Here is a 21,582-nt window from a genome sequence, read left to right on the forward strand (position 1 = left end):
TGTTATAGTTCCCTTAGTTTCCTGTACATTTACATATAGGAAACAGTAATTTTATAATAAAAATAATAGACTTCAGTTTTATAAGAACTATATGGCCTATTTTTCAGAATGTCCATTTGGTAGCCAAATGGCTCGGAACCTTGGAGAAACTGCTTGAAAAATTCAGTCATGAAAGCCACAGAGATTATAGGGTTTTCATGAGTGCTGAGTCTGCACCTACCCCAAATGAACATATCATCCCTCAAGGACTCCTGGAAAATTCCATTAAGATCACTAATGAACCCCCCACAGGAATGTTGGCCAATTTGCATGCTGCCCTCTACAACTTTGATCAGGTAAGAGCAGAATAAGGGTGGGTGTCTTCTGTAAGGTCTCACCAGATTGTGGAACCCTCATCTGCTCATATATCACAGGCAGAGGAATGAGTGAATGTGTGTGTCTGTGTGTGTGTGTGTGTGTGTACACATGTGTTTAAATCTCCTGAATGATTTACACTTGTCATTCTCTATTCTAATAACTAGAATATGCACTTTGAAACTACAAAAATTACAAAAGTATGCTGCATACTATTTTGAAGAACGTACTTATTTACTGAAGGACAAAAATGGCAGACTACTATCACTTTTTATTTAATTGCCATGACTAGGTCTTTCAATACTGCACTGAGAATGACTATTCTTATCTCGTGCCTGATAATAGAGGGAAAATCTTCCCAATTTTCACCAATGAGCTTGATGTTATCTTTGTTTTTATTTTTCTTTTTTTTAATTTTTATTAGTGAAACACCATGAGGTACAGTTGTAGACTTACAGATTTTTGTGCGTGGGTTTCAGTCATACAATGATCAAGTACCCATCCCTCCACCAATGCCCATTTTCCACCACCACAGGTCCCAGTATCCCTCCCACCTCCCATCCCCCATCCCACCCTGCTTCTGTGACAGGGCATTCCCTTTTGTTCTCTCTCTCCTTTTAGATGTTGTGGTTTGCAAAAGAGGCATTGAGTGGCAATCATTTTTGGTCTATAGTCTACTTTCAGCATGCTTCTCCCATCCTGAGAGGATCCTCCCAAAGCCCTTTATTTGGTGCTCCCTTCTCTATCTGAGCTCCCTTTCTCCCTAGCATGTGTGGCTGGCCTCCAAGTCATGGATTGATGTTATCTTTGAATTTGTTGTATATGGTATGGTTTTTATTATGTTCTTTCTGTCCCCATTTCATTGAGTTTTTATATAAATAGATGCAGATAACCAGACTTTTATAAGAATATAGACTTCTTCATGAAATTTATGTACAAGTGGTACAACATGGAAAGTATCATGCTAAGCGAAATGAGTCAGAAAGAGAGGGATAGACATAGAAAGATTGCATTCATCTGGGGAATATAAAGTAACAAAATATGAGATTAATACCCAAGAATAGCTGAGATCAGCACCAGGAGTATTACTCCATAGCTTAGAGGCCAGCCAGGCATTCTAGGGGAAAGGGCAGCTCAGATAGAGAAGGGAGCACCAAATAAAGGATGTTTGGAGGATCCTCCCAGGAGGAAAGATGCATGTTGAAAGTAGACTAAGAACTGAACATGTTTGCCTCTCAAAGCCTCTTTTGCAGACCACAACACCCAAAAGGAGAGAGAGAACACAAGGGATCGCCCTGCCACAGAGGCAGGGTGGGATGGGAGGGATGGGGGTGGGAGGGATATTATCCATGGTGGTGGAAAATGGGCACTGGTGGAGGGATGGGTATTTGATCATTGTATAATATAAACCCAAGCACAAAAAATTGTAAATCTACAACTCTACCTCATGGTGTTTAAAAAAAATTTTTTTTTCGGAATTTCAAAATCACGTGGCCCTACTGCAGCCACACAACATCATGTTATCATAACCAGAAATAGAACACAAATTGTCTACTGTTAAAAAAATGGGATTCTATCAAACTAAAAATCTTATTTTTAATGTTCTTAATATGTTTTTGTGGTGCTGGGGGTCAAGCTTAGGAACAGTAATATAAAAGACTAGTGCTCGGGCCGCAGTGATAGTACAGCGGGTAGGGCATTTGCCTTTCATGAGGCTGACGTGGGTTCGCCGGCATCCCATATGGTCTCCCAAGCACTGCCAGGAGTAATTCTTGAGTACAGAGGTAGGACTAACCTCTGAGCATCACCAGGTATGACCCCAAAAGAAAAAAAAATAAAAGACTAGTGCTCTACTGCTAAGCTATATTCCAGCCCATATATTTCTTTTTTAATGGTGGAACTTCCAAAATCTATCTTTTGTTATGGATATATATATATATATATGATTTTAAAGTCATGCATATTTTTGCTAAAAGTAGACTATAGACCAAACATGATTGCCACTCAGTGCCTCTCTTGCAAACCACAGGACCCAAAAGGAGAGAGAGAGAACAAAAGGGAATGCCCTGCCACAGAGGCAGGGTGGGATAGGGGGATGGGGGATGGGAGGGATGCTGGGACCCGTGGTGGTGGAGGATGGGCGCTGATGGAGGGATGGGTACTTGATCACTGTATAACTGAAACCCAAGCACAAAAATTTGTAAGTCTATAACTGTACCTCATGGTGTTTCACTAATAAAAAATAAAAATAACAAAAAAAAAAAGAATATAGACTTCTTTTCCTGCAAGGTCTGTAGACAGAAACCTGGATGAAGAAATGTCTATTCTCTATTCTCAATGCTGGTTGTACATTTTCAGCTATTAATTTGCTCATTATTTGGTTTGTAGACATAAAACTTACCTAAACTGTGTAATGGTAGGTAGACTTATACTTAAGTAAGCCTGATTTATATTTATTTTTATAGAATTTATGTTTATAGAGAAATCTGAAATGGTCATTGATTTGTGATTGTTCTTTAGCACTGACAATAAAACTAAATCAGTTAGAATGAATTAATGCACTTGGTTAATATAGTAGCTGGGCTGTCTTGTAAACATTCTATAATATATTCAAGGAACCCTTAGATAACTAACTGCAGATTTGTTAGATCAAAATTCCTAAAGACAAAAAATAAGTGCTGATACTTTTATTTTGTCCTCTAGGAACTTAAGTGTAACATATATTTTTATGTCCAGTAAGATTGGTTCCATTTATAGGATTTGTTTCCTTTTTTCCTGTATGAGCTTAACTTTTATTTGGTGTTTAGTTGTAGAAAACTTATTTTTTAATAATTGTGTGTTTCCAAACCACGTGCCAGAGTACCTAAAAATTGGCATAGTCTTTTACCTATAACTGTACTGTTTATAGCCTGACCAATTCTAGAACCATATTTTGTTCTAAACCTGGATTCTTATGAAAGTATTAAGGAAAAAAACTTCAAAAGTGCTTCTGGGGGCTGGAGCAATCATGCAGCAGGTAGGGTACTTGCCTTGCTTAAAGTCAACCTGAATTCAATCCCTGGCACCACATATGATTCCTCAAGATCTCCACCCTCAGGAGTTACTCTTGAGCACAGGATTAAGCCTGGAATACACTGAGTGTGGCCCAAACAACAACTGAAAAATATGGGCTTCAGATTCTGGACCAAGTAAAAATTTCATTTGGGTTTAGTACCAGAAGTCACCTGGAAGATAAGTCTGAACTCCCACCCCAAAGAACCTAAATATAATTTGTAGATGACCCACATTGCCAGATTCAGGTTAATCACATTCTGGCTCATTCTCCGTTTAAAAGATTAAGGCAGGAGACCACGAGTCCCCCCCCCCCCCCCAACAAGCAGCTCTCTGGCACAGCCATGGCCCCAGAGCCACACAAACCTAATTCGGAACTGAGCAGCTTTTGGCAGAAATGTGAATGGACTATGCATTAAGTTACTCCCACCCCCCACCCAGGTAAAAGGTGTCTGTCTCTTCCACCTTCACCCCGCCCCCCACCGCCCCACACGCCGCAGCCTCAGAGCGTATTGGACAGCCAGGTATGAGCCAGCGGTGATGGAGCAACTGCAGCCTTGTGGGATGGGGGATGAAACCAGCACATCCTTCCTGCCCCGCCAAGACCACAAGTTGCCCCCCACGAGTGGCTCTCTGGCACGGCCATGGACCCAGAGACACACAAACCAATCTCAGAACTATGCAGCTTTTGACAGAAATCCCTCCATACTTAATTAGTAAAATATCAGAAATCCAAAATCACGTGACTTTGATATCATATGCTCTTTATAACCAGCAATGGAAAACAAATTATTTCACGATGCCTTTTCAGCAGGTCTGATTGTTGGGGGGAAATTCCCAATAATGGTGCATCTTTTGTCAAAATAATGAATGTAATCAAAGTAGAGAGTTAAGTGGAAATCATCTGCCTCACAGGCAGGGGGAGGGTTGAGATGGGGGTATATTGGGATTCTTGGTGGTGGAAAATATGCACTGGTGAAGGGATGGGTGTTTGATCATTGGATCATTGTATGACTGACACTTAAACCTGAAAGCTTTGTAACTATTCTCACAATGATTCAATAAAAGGTAAAGGTAAAAGGTAAAGGCCCTCCCATTGTTCGTCGATTTGCTCGAGCGGGCCCAGTAACATCTCCATTGGAGACTTTGTTGTTACTGTGTTTGGCATATCGAATACATCACGAGGAGCTTGCCAGGCTCTGCCGTGCGGGCGAGATACTCTCGGTAGCTTGCCGGGCTCTCCGAGAGGGGCGGAGGAATCGAACTCGGGTCGGCTATGTTGGCCGCTTGTAAGGCAAACGCCCTACCGCTGTGCTATCGCTCCAGCCCAAAAGAAATTTAAAAAATAAAATAAAAATAAATAAAAGAATAAGGTAGGTAGGTACAGATTTTGGACCTCTCCTTCATTTGCTCCCCAGTAGCAGTTGAGCAATAATTCTCAATTTTTCCCTGCTATCCTCAAAAAAGTGCCAAGTCTGGGAATGGAGGTCCCTACCTCTTAGCCATTGAAGGAATGATAGCTTTTCACCTTTCAGTCCTGCAATAATTGGGTTATTACCCTATCAGTGTAGTATACCATAATTCAACTTTCCCTGAGATTTTCAGAAATGCCCACTATGTTGCCTATGATGCATTTATTTATTGTTTGTTTGGGAGGTCACACCCAGTGGTGGTCAGAACTTACTCCTGGCTCTGCACTCAGGGATCACCATCCCTAGTGGAGCACAGGAACCATATGGGGTATCAGGGAGTGAACCCACGTCAGCCAATTGCAAGGCAAGCCCTGCACCTACTATACCATCTCTCCAGCCCCCGATAAAGCACTTCTTTTCTGATGATATGTCATTCTATAATTCCAGCAATGAATTTTACTTTGAGTTCACTGGAAGGAAACCATTTGTTATAGTGACAGCATTAGTTAAGGTGCAGTATTAAATTAGAATGATTCAAACATGACCAGAATTTGTCTTTCTCACACTTAATTGATAGCACTATCCTTTGAGAGCAGCCACACACCAAAACTGTTGGATGCCTCTACCGTACTAAACTGATGTCTTCTAAGGTTTTCCAATCATCTCTGATCTACTGTAAAAAAGAAAGTGACAAGCAGAGCCAGAAATTTCCTTCAAAACAGTCCATACAACTTTTTCTCAAAATCTCTTGGCAAAAGTTTGGTCCTCTAGCACATGTGGTACTAAGGGAGTCTTGAAAGCAATCTTGTAATGGATGGTAATATTTTCAGATAGTCTGTATTACTACAGAACGAGCAGGTATGAAGATCCTGGCTACACCAGTGAGAAAAGAGATCCTATCCTGAGGTCATCCATATTCTACAAGAATTTTGCAAGGAACAATGATGTCAAGCCTCATCATCACTTGTTAGATTGTGTCCTTTTATTTTCTAATGATATTAAAAGCATTTGAAAGAATAAGGAAAGCCAAATAAAAGTTCTTCTTCAATCACCAGACTTGCAAATGCCAGTTAATCTCCCATTCTGCTTTCAGGGCTCATTTGCCAGACTTAGAATTACATGTTCCTGCTGTCTTCATCCCTCCAATCCCAAACAAGATTATTGACACTCAGACTCTAGCCCTAGGAAATGACCAGATGGATAATCCAGTGTGTTTCTCTTCTCCCAGGATACACTTGAAGGGTGCTCCAAAGAGCATGAATTTAAAAGCATCCTCTTCTCTCTGTGCTACTTCCACGCCTGTGTGGCAGGGAGACTGAGGTTTGGCCCCCAGGGCTGGAGCCGTAGCTACCCCTTCAATCCTGGAGACCTCACCATCTGTGCCAGTGTCCTCTACAACTACTTAGAGGCAAACCCAAAGGTAAGCACTGGTGTTCAGATCACCTCTTCCACACAATGCATTGAACCTGTCCATCTCCAGGCATTGCCAAGATAGACCTTAATTTTTTGAGGCTGCTATTGAAACAGACACTCTCATGCATATTCTGCCATGAGTAACAAGAAACCAGATCAAAGGTATTCCAGCAGTAGATGCCACAACTTCCTAAGGTAGGTCAAACCAGTTCTACATCAACAGCTTAGTGCAGAAGGAAAAAAAAATGTCCTTCATTATGTTAACAAAAACAGTAGTTTACATGTGCATATATGCCAGATTCATTAGGCAGGTAATGAAGCATTTGCACAAATGTAATTACATACAGCAATTCTGACAGTTCATAACACTGCATTAATAATCACTACAATTAGTTCTGATGATGGAAGCAATTTACAGCGCGTCACATGTATAAATAATGGTGCATTTCCTGCATATGTCATTATTATGTATTAAGGATGCCACCTTGTTGTGACTTTCTCAGTAATGTTCCCCTTGATTTGATGTTAAAGGTAGATGAGCGATTTTATTTTGTAGCTAAAATGTTTTTTACAAATGAGAATGGGAATGTTTCCTCAGTAACATTTATGTAGACTCTTCACAATCCAATAGTTGAATTTTAAAAAGAAAGAACTTCCCAACTTATCTTTTGTGTATTTGTTTGTCAGTGCTCAGGGCTTCCTCCTTGTTCCAGGCTCAGAGATCACTCCTGGCAGGGCCTGGGGAACTGCATGAGGTGCTGGAAATCAGCACCTTTCCCCCTCTGTACTCTAGAATTTTCTAACTTAGTCCTCATCAAGGGAAATTTTCCCACTAAGTTAAATCTTAAAATTGAGCTATGTGAGTCAAAATCATCCAGGTCATGCTCTAGACCATGGGCCAGTGTTGGTCTGAAAGCAGAAAAGGTGGAAAACCAATGGTCTAGTGTAGTAATCATAAACTGCCCTGCTCAGGAAAGTGCTATTCTCCATTTTAAAAAGATAAAAAACTTGAGACTGGAGACATAGTACAGCAAGCAGGGCACTTTCCTTGCATGAAGTCAACCTGGGTTCAATCCCCAATACTGCATAAGACACCCCCAAGCTCCACTGGGAGTGACCCCTGAGTGCAGAGGCACAGTAAGTCCTGAGTACTGCCAAGTGAAGACCCCTAACAGCCAAATAAAATAAAATTTCGCATATAACATTATTATAATAGTCCTGGAGAGAAATTGTCACACAAGGCTGACACCTCTTTCAGCTGAACCCTGGACATGATTGAGGTAGAAATGAAAAGGAGTCATCACATATTTCCCTGTCCAACTCCCTCATCCTGTGACATGCCTACACAGTTTGATTGCCCTGTTTTTTTTCTTTTAATTTTTATTAGTGAACCAGGGACCTTTAGATCTTCAGTCTAACCCTCTCCCAATTGAGCTATTTCGGCAAGTGTTACACCATGAGGTACAGTTGTAGACTTACAAATTTTTGTGCTTGGGTCTCAGTTATACAATGATCAAGTACCCATCCCTCCACCGGTGCCCATTCTCCACCCCCACCAATCCCAGTATCCCTCCCACCCACCCCCATCCCCCCAACCCACCCTGCCTCTGTGGCAGGGCACTCCCTTTTGTTCTCTCTCTCCTTTTGGGTGCTGTGGTTTGCAAAAGAGGCATTGGGTGGCATTGATTGCCATATTGCTCCCCAATGGTGTTCCAGAAGGAACACAGCCTTAGAGTTTGACCCTACCACCCCTCTCCTCTTGCCTAGAGTCATACTCCACCTATCACAAAACCAGTTCCCAGGAATTGAGGATTTATAGTACAGATCCCAATTGTATTAAACTCTTGAGGGAGACGCAAATTGAGTACTAAAATGTAAAGCAGGAGGGGCTGGACTGGTACTTCACCAGGTAAGGTACTTGCCTTGCACCCGGCTTATTCGAGTGGGATCCCCAGCACCTCTCTACCCCCTCCAGCCCGCCAAGAGTGCAAAGCCAGGAGTTACCCGAGTACTGCCAGGTGTGGTCCTGGCACACCCCAAAATAAATAAAGCAGGCATTGAATGTAATTCCGGAAGGCAGCAAACAAAGAAGCCAGTTTCACATCAGCTGCGTGGAAGGGATTCCATGAGATGCCTGAGAGTCTGCCACAGCTTTATCAGTTCCCCGGTGCTTTTCATTCCCATCAAGCTGATTTAAGTTTGAGGTTCATTTATTCAAGTTGGAATAAATCTGTAGCAAGTACATGGGAGTAGTTGAAGCCATTTTACTTCTGTCACATCGCCCAACACAGGAAGGCTATAATTAAGTTTTTACTTGAACTGTTGGGAGGCAATGGACTGCCCCCGAAGGGTATAAAGGTTCCTGTCTGGAAAGGCTTCATTGCAAACTGGCATGTTTTGCAAACCCAGAGGACGTTAACGGGAGGCTTCAAACCCTGCTGGGCCAAGGAAAGAGGAGCTACTGTGACTCCTGGACTGAAACAGTGAACGGTCCTGAGTTGTCAGCTGAGAAGAATCATGCCCAGGACAAGCCCCAAAGTCATGCAAGGGATTGAGCCCCCAAACCAGTTGGGGGCAAGGGAACTGGTTTGCCAGGACTTCAGGAAGGTGATGAAATTCTTTTTTTGTTTTGTTTTGTTTTTGTTTATTTGTTTGTTTTTGAGGTCACACCCGGTGATGCACCAGGGTTACTCCTGGTTCTGCACTCAGGAATTACCCCTAGCAGTGCTCAGGGGACCATATAGGATGCTGGGAATCGAACCCGGGTCTGCCGCATGCAAGGCAAACGCCCTACCCACTGTGCTATTGCTCCAGCCCCCGAGGTGATGAAATTCTGATACACCCCAAAGTCAAGTTACAGTGGGTATTTTCCCAGTGTAATATGTTGGTGCCCAACCAGAACTGTTAGGATGAGCCTATGGAGACTGACCCGCAAGAGGGCAGGAACAGAGGCCCCATGAAAATGGGCAAGCCATGACTCGTGTGTCCGAATTGGTTGGGAAAGGGTTAACATCTCTTCCCTTCGCTGCCTTTTAGCTCTTAGTGTTACATAGAAGCAGTCTTCCCTTTCTCACAGATCCCTAACTCAGCTTTGGAATGCAGACACTCTCTCACATGCCCTTATCACTCCAGGTGCAAGGGGCTGTAGTTCATGGTGCCAGACTGCTTGGCCTTGCATTCTTCTCTGGAGGCTGGACCACTGGGCTTGCAGAAGTGACAGAACAATGTAGCCTTGATGTCTCCATGTCCCTTCTATAACCCCCTTTCCCCATTAATGCTTTCTTTGTACTGAGTGCATTAGATGTGTGTACATAGGATAGTAAAAAAAAGAGATCATGAGATGCTTCTTCGCCACTTCTCTGCCAGAGCGAGCAAGGAGCCTCTCCAGCAAATCTCATTTCTCTCTTGTCTCTTATCTCAGTGCCCCTGACTGAAAGAATATTCACACAAGTAATGCCAAGAAACCTGCTATAAATTGAATTATGAAAACTCGTCAGACCTTAAGGGCCCTGGGATCCCACATCCCACCATCATTTTTGGAAGGGAATTTTGAATATGTAAATGATTGCTTAGCATATTTTAGAAATAATTAACTCCATTTAGCATTAAAATTTAAGAAACAGGTGAATTTTTACTTCATGATGCTAAAATACATAGACAAGAATTCTCCCAAGGAATTCATTGCAGGAACTTACTTTCTGAGCCTGTTTTAAATAATCTGTGGAACATGGCTTGGAGCAATGGTCCCAGGGATTTAGAGAGAGCCTGAAGTACTGGTTGGCTGTTCTGAGGCAGATGTCCTGGGCCCTGAAGTAAATTCTTTGATGTTCTATCCCCTACCCAGGTCCCCTGGGAAGACCTGCGTTACCTCTTTGGTGAAATCATGTATGGGGGCCACATCACAGATGACTGGGATCGCAAACTGTGCCGGGCATATTTAGAAGAATTCATGAATCCTTCTCTGGTAAGCTCCTTTTTTTTGAGTGAGGAGAAAATTCTGGTGAACATCTATAAAGTTAGGTTTGTGCTGTGTAGAACATTCTTGAATGCTATCACTGCAGATTCTCGAATATTTGTGAGTTAGTCTGGCCCACCTTCAAGAGGGTGTGGTCACTTGTTCAAAGTGCAGAATTTTGGGTGGCAGCCTAGACTTCTGTAACCAGAATCATACAGGGTCTTTGGAGTAACCCTGGGATTTCACAGAAGTGACACTGTTAATGCATTGTCTAGAGAAAGGACCTAGGCATGGTAATTTCCCCAGGACACCGAGTCAGCATGAAAGATTTCCCATCCAGAACATAGTTCTTTTGGTTTTGAGGACTATGAAATCAGTGTCACTCAAGTCATGTAATATTCTAGATGTTTCATCACTCAACTAGATACATGCACAAGAAAGTTGTGCTCAAGTTACTGAATTTTTTATGTGACCAAGTCATAGAATATTCTAGATTTTTCACTTCTCATCTAGATAATGCTCAAGAAAAATGTCCTTATTTGATGTGCTTCCTTCTCTGTGGAAAGAGTAGGGCTCTTTTATACTAAATTTGAAAGAAACTATGCACGCTTTTCCCATCTTACTGCCCTTTGTCTACAGACCTGTCACTCACATAGTTTTTTTTAATTAAGTCTGTTTTCTGACAAAGTATTCAGCCTTTATTTTTCATATTGAAGTAGTGGAAATTATGACTACTCTTTTCTCATGTTCTCTCCTTCTAAAGTGGTTTCCAGATTTATGGCCACCCTGGTAATTTCTCAGAAACCCAAGGCATCCTATATTGTGGCATGTCTACTTCTTGTTGGACTAGACATTGAGTATTAAGAGCAGTGCCCTGTATCTTTAATAGTTTGCAAGACCTGCTGTTAAGATTTATCAGAGAATTTTATTTTATGAAGCAATTATATTGTTTGTATCCTCCAGTCCATTTCATTCCACTTCTAATCATATAAAACTATATGGCCTAAACATAAAATTGGGGGCAGTATTTTTTAACCATTTTTAATAATGTTAAATAATTTGTCTTGAAATCAAGAATAGTACTCTTCTTCCATATGACCGCCATTTAAGTATTCATTTTGATTGTGAATTCTTGGCCTTTCCTTATGGTCATGCATAAGATTTCACAGGTTAGAAAGGCACTTTCAGTTGAACACAATTAGAAGTCACTCCTCAGAAGACATCTAGGAGCATGTTACCATGGAGATGGGAAATATCAGCAGCCTGGGAACAAGACTTTTATAGGGAGGCCAATTTCTCCCAATGGTGGTGAAGGTGAAGGCCTGAGGGTAAGAAGAGAATTTCTGTGCCAGAGGAATCCATCCATTAACCTTCACCAGCCTGAACTCCCATTCAAACAATCATGAAATAAACTTAGATGATGAAAGTGGAGGGGCATCACTAACGAATATATTTGCCTTTGTGAAATTTAAGGATCTGCTCATCCTTGGAGATCTGTTGAGGTTGTCAGGGTCAAACCATTTTCTTGCCCATTTTCTTTGCCAGTCCACTAAAGGAACTCATACACCCACACACTTAATATCCAGCACTGCAACACTCCAGTTTGTTTGCAAATTTTTCCTATTCTTCTTGCTTATGTTATTGGGAGCCTTATATTATTAGGAAAAAACACTTCAATCTCAGGACATCTCTCAGCCATTCCCCCACATCAATTTAACTGACATGGAAATTAGTATATTTGTTTGCTCTGGGACAGTTTTTTCAAACTGGGGTGACATTAGGTCAGATGGGCTGGAAGCTTAACACCTTAATGCTGGTGTATACCACCAGGTGGATGACACTTGGATGTGACTTGAATAACACAAATTGAACCCCTGACATCAATATGTTACTGCACAGGCTGGAGAATGTGGTCTTTCTGCAGCCTGTGGTGGCGGGGACCAAGGGCACCACAGCAGGTGATGCGACTCAGTGATGTCACCTAGTGCCCAGATCAGACTCAGGCTCAGCATGTCATTAACCCATGCACTGTTAGGAGACCACCCCAGGTTAGCTTCAGAGGTTTGAAACTCTGTTTTTAACATTTTTTGTCTGTGAAGGGCAAATTAACAAAGGTTTTTAGAATTTCTCTCCCCTAATAAACTCTTTTCTGTTGTTTTTTTGTTCTTTTTGGGTCACACCTGGCGATGCACAGGGGTTACTCCTGGCTCTGCACTCAGGAATTATCCCTGGCGGTGCTCAGGGGACCATATGGGATGCTGGGAATCAAACCCAGGTTAGCTGCGTGCAGGCGAACACCCTACCCGCTGTGCTATCACTCCAGCCCCCTCCCCTAATAAACTCTTTATCAAAGAAGATCTAATCCTTGTTTAGGGAAGTAAAGTGCAGTTCAGACATATTTCTTATTCCTGATTTTGTGTGTGTGTGTGTGTGTGTGTGTGTGTGTGTGTGTGTAGTACAACACCTGGCTGTGCTCAGGGATCACTCCTTTTCCTGTGCTCAGGAAACATATGCGGTGCCAGGGAATGATTCCAGATCGATCGAATGGACAAACACCTTATCACTTTGTGCTGGCTTTTTGGCCATGATTATTTTATATGCCTTTTGGGATACAAACAGAAAATGAGGTCATATCTGAGCATGTAGGCTTTCCACCAGTCTGGGATTGCAGACTGGAGCTGGCGGGCTGTAGAAAATCATACATGTGGGATCAGAAAAATAGTACAGTAGAAAAAGCACCTGCCTGGATCTGACCCAGGATCCCCAGCATCCCATATGGTCCCCAGAGCCCACCAGGAGTGATTTCCTGATCCTCAAGCCAGGAATAGACTCTGATCACAGCCCAGATGGCCCCAAAACAAACAAGAAATCATACTTGCTCTGTCCCTATTAGACCAGGAGCCCCTTGACTATTAGACTAGGCCATAAGAGTGGTTCTTACCTCCAAGACCTATGGGGACACTCATGATCAGCATATATTTTATTGCAGGAGATAATGAATAGTGACTTTATCTCCAAATGACAGAGAGGATAGGCTTCCTTTCCTGTTGGGGTATGGTAGGTATGTGTGTGTGTGACAAAGCATATCTAATCATAGAGAAAAAAAATCACTTTTAAGAAAATAATTGAGAAAACCTAGGCATAAAATAGGTCCATAAGGTGACAGTTTTAGAAAGTAACATTAAATACATATAGAACAAATTTATATGAGACTGAAAAAAATCAAAACATGTTTAATAATTGTCTCTGAAAGTGAAAAACAACCCAAGAAAAATATGAAATTATTCAAGTTTACTAGAAAATTATAAGGATTTGATTGACTGTCTATGACTGTTCAGGAGAGTCAGACCCATAAATGCTTTCATTATGCTTTGAAGAATTACATTGGAATGTTGAAAAGATTTGGTATTCTTGCCTCCAGAATGACTGTCAGCCTTCTTCCCCAGCTCAGTCAAGTAAAAATCTGCAAGACTCTTCCAGATTTTCATTTCTTGGGCACCAGGCATTGAATACCACTAGGTGTTAGAGCTGTCTTGGAGACTTGGGGTTCTTGAGATGAGCAACACTGATTCCACCCTAGCAATGCTCAGAAAATACTGCCCTATAAAGTGTCCATTACATACTCTTACACGCATATTTTTTCAGCAGATGCATGTATAATTATTTTGTATTCCTATGCACCACATATAAAATAGCTTAAAGCAATACTGTGAAGAACAGAATCTGTTCTTCAGAAAGCAGTACTTTGGAACAGAATCTGTGTCTTTATGTGTGTTCCATGGAGTTTTCGCAAAGAACTGCTGCCATAAACAAAGAATGATTCACTGGGGGAAAGGGTAGGGAAGCCTGCTACTGACCCAGTTCTGTGCTGAAACCTTCTTTAGCAAGCATACAGGAAACAATGCCTGGTGCACCTTTTGAATTAACAAACTTTTCCTTTGTGATCGAAGATTGAAGATGAGCTTATGTTGGCCCCTGGCTTTGCAGCCCCACCAGATCTGGATTATTTGGGCTATCACCAGTACATAGAGGAGCAGCTTCCTCCAGAAAGCCCCACACTGTATGGCCTCCACCCAAATGCTGAAATCGAGTTCCTCACAGTGATGTCCAACACTCTGTTCCGTACGTTACTGGAGATGCAGCCCAGGAATGCACTTGGCAGTGAGGAGCTGGGGCAGTCCACTGAAGAAAAGGTAGGAGAAGGCCTTTCCTTTCGTTAAAGCATAATAGTGTATGTGTGGTAAAGTCCACCAATCTTGGATCCAACTGCACTAACTCTACCTTTGTATGTACCCCTATAAGCCCCATGCAGATTTAAATAGGAACATTTCTAATACTCCAAAAGATAACTAACACATACTCACTCCCAGCTTACACATCATTCCACACTCTACCACACCTATCACTGGATTAACTTCATGTTTGAACTTCAATACACATATGACTGTACAGTGTGTACCCACCGATGCCTGGCTCCTTTGGCTCCACATCGTATTTGTGAGGTTCATTCATGCTGTTGCATGGCACCAGGGGCAGTTGGTGGGTGTAATGCCTACATACTGGAATATGGGGGATCTGGGTGGAGGAGGCCCTAGTCCAGGATGCCAGGCAACTTGCAAGTTTGTGATCGTATCTTAAGGCAGTGGGGCTGGAGTGATAAGACAGCGAGTAGAGCATTGGCCTTACATGCGCTGACCCAGATATAATCCGCAGCACCCCAAATAGTCCCCCGAGGCCTGTCAGGACTGATCTCTAAGAACCGCAGTGTGCTCCACTCCAAAAAAACTACAGGCAGTAATCTGAAAAATCAAGGAAAGCAGGTATACAGCATAAAGCTGAAAAGCAGGCACTGCTCTACAATCTGTATGCTGTATATGGGGGTTGGGGGGATGTAATATATGTTAGATTCCCCTGCCCTGTGGACTTTCATGGAAAACAGATTATATACTCAGTCACAACACCCAGAAAGATTATTTTTTCAACACAACTATAGAAAAGTGATATTCAGGCTGTTGAGAATAAAGATCTTAACTGCCCCCCAAAGTTATCAAGAAGGCAGCATAAGCCACCAGAATTGCTCACACTCAAGGGCCTCCTTGGTGCATGTGACTTCTTGAATGACATTTTCCAGGAGCAGAGTATAGAAGACAAAAATGCAATACCCACAGTCGAGGTTCTGTTTCATCTGATTACATCTTTACGTACAAATGAACGTTAGCTGATGAGTTCTTACCTTCCCTGAGCATTGCATAAACTGTCACTAGCTACTCCTCCCAGACTAGGCTGGGGTCTTTAAGGAGGGCAGGGGGCTGGCAGTGCTGCTCTGCATACACCTTTTAAAGGTTAGCAGCTGTTTCTGGCAGTCATATTATGACACTTAAAAGTAAGTATATATTCACAGTGACCAAACATGAAATCAGAAGGTTCTAAATCTCTCTCTCTCTCTCTCTCTTTCTCTCTCTCGTGTGATGTTGTGTGTGTGTGTGATGTTGTGTGTGTGATGTGTGTGTGTGATGTTGTGTGTGTGTGTATGTGTGTAAGGTTAAGAATGTCTTGGATGACATTTTGGAGAAACTTCCAGAAGAATTCAACATGGCAGAAATAATGCAGAAAAATCCCAGTAGGAGTCCCTACGTTCTCGTGTGCTTCCAAGAATGTGAGAGGATGAACATTCTCCTTCGGGAAATCCAAGTATCACTTCAACAATTAGACCTTGGTTTGAAGGTACGTTTCCCAATGGGGACTGGCCGTGGTTTTGCCTCGGGGCAGATAGTCACTGTGTAGCCATCCGAGCCCCCCTGATGTAGGAGCACTCATGGCGGGTCTGTGTCCATCCATGGTTCCTGGGATCTTCAACATGTCCAAGATGGGAAATACTGAGTAATGAAGATGTTCAGGCTCAGAGTCAGAAAAATAGAAAAGTTTATTGGAGGGGCTGGAGCAATAGCATAGCAGATAGGGCATTTGCCTGCATGCGGCTGACCCGGGTTCAATTCCCAGCATCCCATATGGTCCCCCAAACACTGCCAGGAGTAATTCCTGAGAGCAAAACCAGGAGGAACCCCTGAACATCGCTGGGTGTGACCCAAAAAACAACAACAAAAAAAAGTTTATTGGAAAGTAGAAGAGGAAAAAATAACTCCCCAGCAGGGGAGGAACTTAGGGTAGGACTAAGAATGGCTTGTTGGGGTGGGGCGTATAGGAAAACTGGGTCTACTTGTTACCAAACAATCAGTATTCCTGTTTCCCAGAGATGTCTTGTTAATTTAGGGCCTGTATTTCTTGTTAAGGTAAAATGAGCGTGTTGCATTCCAGTTAGGCTGTTGGGGTCTATTTCAGATCTACTAGCTTATGTTATTTTTTACCAGATACCTCGGTTTTGGCCCCATATTCTCTTGGTCTGTGAGCCCAAGTTCTGCTGGGGCAGAATTTATGGTCTTGGGAAAGTGTAATCTATTCAGTCTCAGAGTCCAGGACTTTGCAGAATGCTGAAAATGTAGAGTTAAGTCAGCTAAATAAAATGGACCCACAAGCAGAAGTGGGCAAAGGGGAAACTGAGGCTTTCTCTTTCAACTCCAGGGGGAGCTGACGTTGTCCCCTGACCTGGAAGCCCAGCAGGCCTCGCTGGGTTATGATGCAGTCCCGGACTCTTGGAGCAAACTGGCATATCCGTCCACATACGGCCTGGCACAGTGGTGAGTCCATCTGGCTCCGTGCTGGCCCTTTACTCCCCTCAAGACTGACCTGCTGTGCTGAATTTGGCCTCCTGAGGGCCATGGAGACAATGTTTTGTGATGGTGCTCAGGCCACAAGAGGGCAAACTGCCCCCAGTTCCACTGGAGTTTTCTTTGGCGTAAAGGGCAGGGATGACTTAAAATCAGAGTTAGAGCAAGATTCAGATTCTGCCCCTGTGTCTGTTCTGGGCTTATCCCCTTCCTGCAACTTCCTTCCATGAATTCCCCAAGCCTCCCTAAGGCTGAGCCTTCCATGGAAGGTCCCATTAGATTTCCAGATGACACACAGCTGGAAAGGCCCCTCACAGCTCCCCTCCCCCCCACTCCCTGCACACAGCCCCAGGTGTTTGCAGATGGAATGTGTGTGGACAGAAATGAAGACCAGGAGGTCATAAGTGCCTTCAGAAACAAGTCTTTTACTTGAATTTCAAAAAGTTGTTAACGCTATGAATATTGAAAGTTGTACTTTATATTCCCAATAAAAGAAACAGCAAAGGGACTGGAGAGATAGTACCAGGGTAAGGTGCTTATCATACATACAGCTGACCCAGGTTCTAGCCCCAGAACTCAGTATGATCCCCAAGTGATCCCTGAGCACAGAGCCAGGAGTATGCCCTGAGCACCGCCTGGTGTGGCCCCAAAACTAAACAAAGTATTTAAGGCCCAGAGACAGTACAGGGGTAAGGTGCTTGCCCTGGTTCAATCCCCAGCACCCAATATGGGCCCCTGAGCACTGTCAGGAGTGATCCCTGCACTCAGAGCCAAGACTGAGCCCTGAGCACTAGATGTAAACAGTGAAAACAGGAATTTTATTTTGATTTTTTTTTCCTTTTTTGTGTGGTACCAGGGATTAAACCCAGGGCGGCCTAACACATTATACAAGGCAATTTATCTGGCTCTTATATTTCAATTTTAGATCTACACTAACTTGAGACCTATTTACACCACTTAATTTTTGCAACCCACTTGTCTTCCTTAACTGCTGGTTTGGTTCCCAGCCTATTTTCCTGAATTCTTCTTCAGCTTTATTATTTACAATGTTATTGTAACCATTAGCATTTTTATGGTCAACATCATTATTTTTTGCTCAAAATATATTTTGAGTTGTTAAAGCAAAAAAATATATATTTTTTCTTCAGTTACTTTTTCGCATGGCTGAAGCGATAGCACAGCGGGTAGGGAGTTTGCCTTGTACGTGGCCGACCCAGGCGACCCGGGTTCGATTCCTCCGCCCCTCTCAGAGAGCCCGGAAAGCTACCTAGAGTATCTCGCCCGCATGTCAAAGCCTGGCAAGCTACCCATGACGTATTTGATATGCCATACACAGTTACAAGTCACACAATGTTAGTGGGCCCACTTGAGCAAATCGATGAATAATGGGAAGACAATGACAGTGACTTTTTCGTATTGTATTCTGGGCTTGTTTGATATGCCCAACTCTATCTCTTCACTAGAAAAATACACAGCAGGGCATTCGGTATCCATATGTAGCACAGCGGCGGTATTCTGGTCCCCACACTGCCTATGCGCAGAACTCTAGGGCACCGTTACTTTCCCTCAGCTTTCCAGCATTAGGAGTCCACTATCGTGTCTTACTGCATTGACTGCGGTTAACAAGGCTGTCATTGCACCTGTCCTGTGTCATAAGTGGTCTGTTCTCTCTAGGAAGTCCGAAAGCTTCTTCTCTTTACCTTACTTTACAGAACTCTTTATTTAGGGGTGTCTCCCTGGCACAACATGCCATTGTAGATGTGAGCAGACCCTTTGCTGCCACTGAGAAATTCTTCTCATTCTGTCACCTCCCTGTCTTCAGAGTAGTCCTCCACCTCAGTTCTCCCATTTTCCGTCTGTCTCTGCAATTCCAAGTTAATTCTAAGTAATTTTCACTTTCTCTTTAGCTCCAAGAAAACTCTGCTAGTTTTTCTGTCATGCTGTCCTGACCCACTGGTGCTTGGGGCACCTGTGGCACTGGAGACCAAACTCAGGGGTCCCACACCCAAAACCACCACTCACCTCTTTAACTCTCTCGATGGACTTTCCCCACATTTTTTGGCTGGGGAGGGTTGGGTTTTTGGGTCATGGCTTAGGGCAGTGCTCAGGGCTTACTCCTGGCTGTGCACTCGGGGATCACCCTCGGTGGCCCAGGGGACCATATGTGGTGCCAGGAATCAAATCTGGGTCAACTGCATGCAAAGCAAGCCCCCGCCTTCTCTACTATGCCTCCAGCCCCTCTCTCCACCTCATTTTTAAAGTTTCATTGTCACTTTTCCAGTTCACTGTTGTTTAAATGTGCCAGGCTGGACATCCTCTCACTTAGCTTTATAATTTTGTTTTTATGACTATTTTTCTCCTATATAACCTGACACGTAGTTTTTTTTTGGGGGGGGGTGTTGTTTTGGTTTTTTGCCATGGTTAGGGCTTATTTGCAGCTCTGTGCTCAGGGATAACTCCTGGTGGTGCTTGGGGGACCTTAGGTAAGGTGCCAGGGATCAAACCCAGGTTGGCTACAATGTAAGTGCCCTACCCACTATACTATCTCCAGCCCCCCTTACTAAGTCTTGTGCTCACATTCCTAAGTCTCCATTACTGCTTTATCAGCATTCCTGTTTGTTGGATTTGTGGGCAGTTTTTGACATCCAATGGACAACCTAAACTCTATACAAGAGGCCAGTGGGGCAGGTCATAAGACTTGCCTCCTGGACTCTGTAGGGCATTATTCTTATCTATTCCAATACTGTGCTGCAAACCCAGAAGCTGGTTTCATTCTTCCATAAGAAGCTGCTTATGAAAGCCCTTTGTGAAAGGCTTTTTTTGTTGGGTCACCCGGCGATGCATAAGGGTCACTCCTGGCTCATTCACTCAGGAATTACTCCTGGCGGTGCTCAGGGGACCATATGGGATGCTGGGAATTGAACCCGGATTGGCTGCATGCAAGGCAAATGCCTTACCCACTATGCTATCACTCCAGCCCTTTCATCTTTCTTATCCATCAAGGGGTCCTAGGGGCAACTTTCAAGATCTTGGTATTGACTGTCCTGTGTCAGATTTTCTTGCTGAACACATTATAGAAATTTTCTAGAATTATTTCATTTTATGTTTCATTGTTTTTTCTTTCATATCCCCCCTTTTGTTTCCACTTTCACGTATAGAATTTAATTTTTCTTAGGTTATCTTCCAGCTGAATTTCCTTTTAGGTTTTTGTTTTGTTTCTTAGCACACCTGACTGTACTCAGGGCTTACTCCTGCTCTGCACTCAGGGATCACTCCTGATGGCTCAGGAGATCAGGAGCTGGGGAGCTGGGGATCAAACCTGGGTTGGCCATGTGCAGGCCAAGTGCCTTACTCACTGAGCTGTCTCTTCGCCGCCCCCCCCCCCTTATTCTTCCTTTTCTTTTACCTCTAACCACACTCTTGTTACTTTTCATCTATTTTCTCTGTATTTAAATACCATCGTTTACAAAGTTGTTCATAATGCATGTTACAGGCATGCAATATTCCAGCACGAGCCCCCACCACCAGTGTGACCTTCCCTTCACCATCATCCCCATTTTCCCACTCCCACCCCCACACCTGTCCACTTAACAGGTAGAAAATGGTTCATTTTCTATTGCTTGTTACAACTAAATGGCTAATGGAATTATCAAAAAATACTTCAGCAAAAGAAAATTTGTGAAAATTGTTGTATCTCAGGCTAGAGCAATAGCACAGTGAGTAGGGCATTTGCCTTGCACTCAGCCAATACGGCCAACCCGAGTTCGATTCCTCTGCCCCTCTCGGAGAGCCCAGCAAGCTACATAGAGTATCTCGCCTGCACGGCAAAGCCTGGCAAGCTCCCCGTGACGTATTCGATATGCCAAACACAGTAACAAGTTTCACAATGTTACTGGGCCCACTTGAGCAAATCGATGAACAACAACAGGAGGACAGTGACAGTATTGTATCTCACCATGAGACATTAAGTCCTTGTCTGAGGGTTTACTAAGTTGTTGCTAGCTGAACCTTCTATGTGAATGTTTTTATTGAGCTGAGTTGGAGTCTCTGTTACTTTCTCATCTAATTTGGTGTGTTCCTATTGGGATGTCAGAATTTTAGAATTGTGTAGCTTACCAGGCAATGGTTATGGGATGGCCGCAGGGCTTCTTTATAATCACAGTCTTGTATTCAAGGCTTACTCCTAGCTGTGCTCAGTGACTCGGGGTGCCGGATGTTAAACCCTGGTGAGACTTCTGCAGAATCAGTGCTATAACCTCTGTACCATCTCTCTCACCCTCACAATCTTTTTCATACAAGTGGAGCTTTGTTAAAAGTACCAACACACACACACACACACACACACACACACACACATGTTTCTAGGGGGTGGAATGGTAGCTCAGCAAGTAAGGCATTTGCCTTGCACATGGCTGACTCATGGTTTGATCCTGGCACCCCATATGGTCCCCCCAAACCTACCAGGAGTGATCCCTGAGCATAGCTGAAGCCCTGAAGCTCTGAGCAGAGCAAAATGTAGCACCCAAACCCAAAACCAAACCAAACCTTTTGTCCTCATAAAATGAAAATGCAAGCAGGTCGCAAAGTGTTGCCGCCTCCTGCAGCAGCACTATGAGGTCCAAGTCTGCCCTTGCTGCTTTGTCACCTTTGTCCTGTTCGTGTCACACAGGGT

The 21,582-nt window shown here is 43.3% G+C and overlaps 1 protein-coding gene across 1 annotated transcript in view; it reads left to right on the forward strand.

Moving 5' to 3' along the window:
- The window catches only part of DNAH11 (dynein axonemal heavy chain 11), a 331,353-nt gene that overhangs the window by 306,145 nt on the left and 3,626 nt on the right, over window positions 1–21,582 (forward strand). Inside the window, exons 71-76 of the mRNA XM_056118695.1 lie at window positions 108–335; window positions 6,046–6,237; window positions 10,075–10,194; window positions 14,136–14,378; window positions 15,727–15,909; window positions 16,765–16,880. Of these exons, the coding sequence (XP_055974670.1) occupies window positions 108–335; window positions 6,046–6,237; window positions 10,075–10,194; window positions 14,136–14,378; window positions 15,727–15,909; window positions 16,765–16,880 (1,082 nt within the window). The remainder of the gene's footprint in view (window positions 1–107; window positions 336–6,045; window positions 6,238–10,074; window positions 10,195–14,135; window positions 14,379–15,726; window positions 15,910–16,764; window positions 16,881–21,582) is intronic.

The sequence above is a fragment of the Sorex fumeus genome, unplaced genomic scaffold, assembly GCF_029834395.1.
Source record: "Sorex fumeus unplaced genomic scaffold, SorFum_2.1 ptg000037l, whole genome shotgun sequence".
NCBI lineage: Eukaryota > Metazoa > Chordata > Mammalia > Eulipotyphla > Soricidae > Sorex > Sorex fumeus.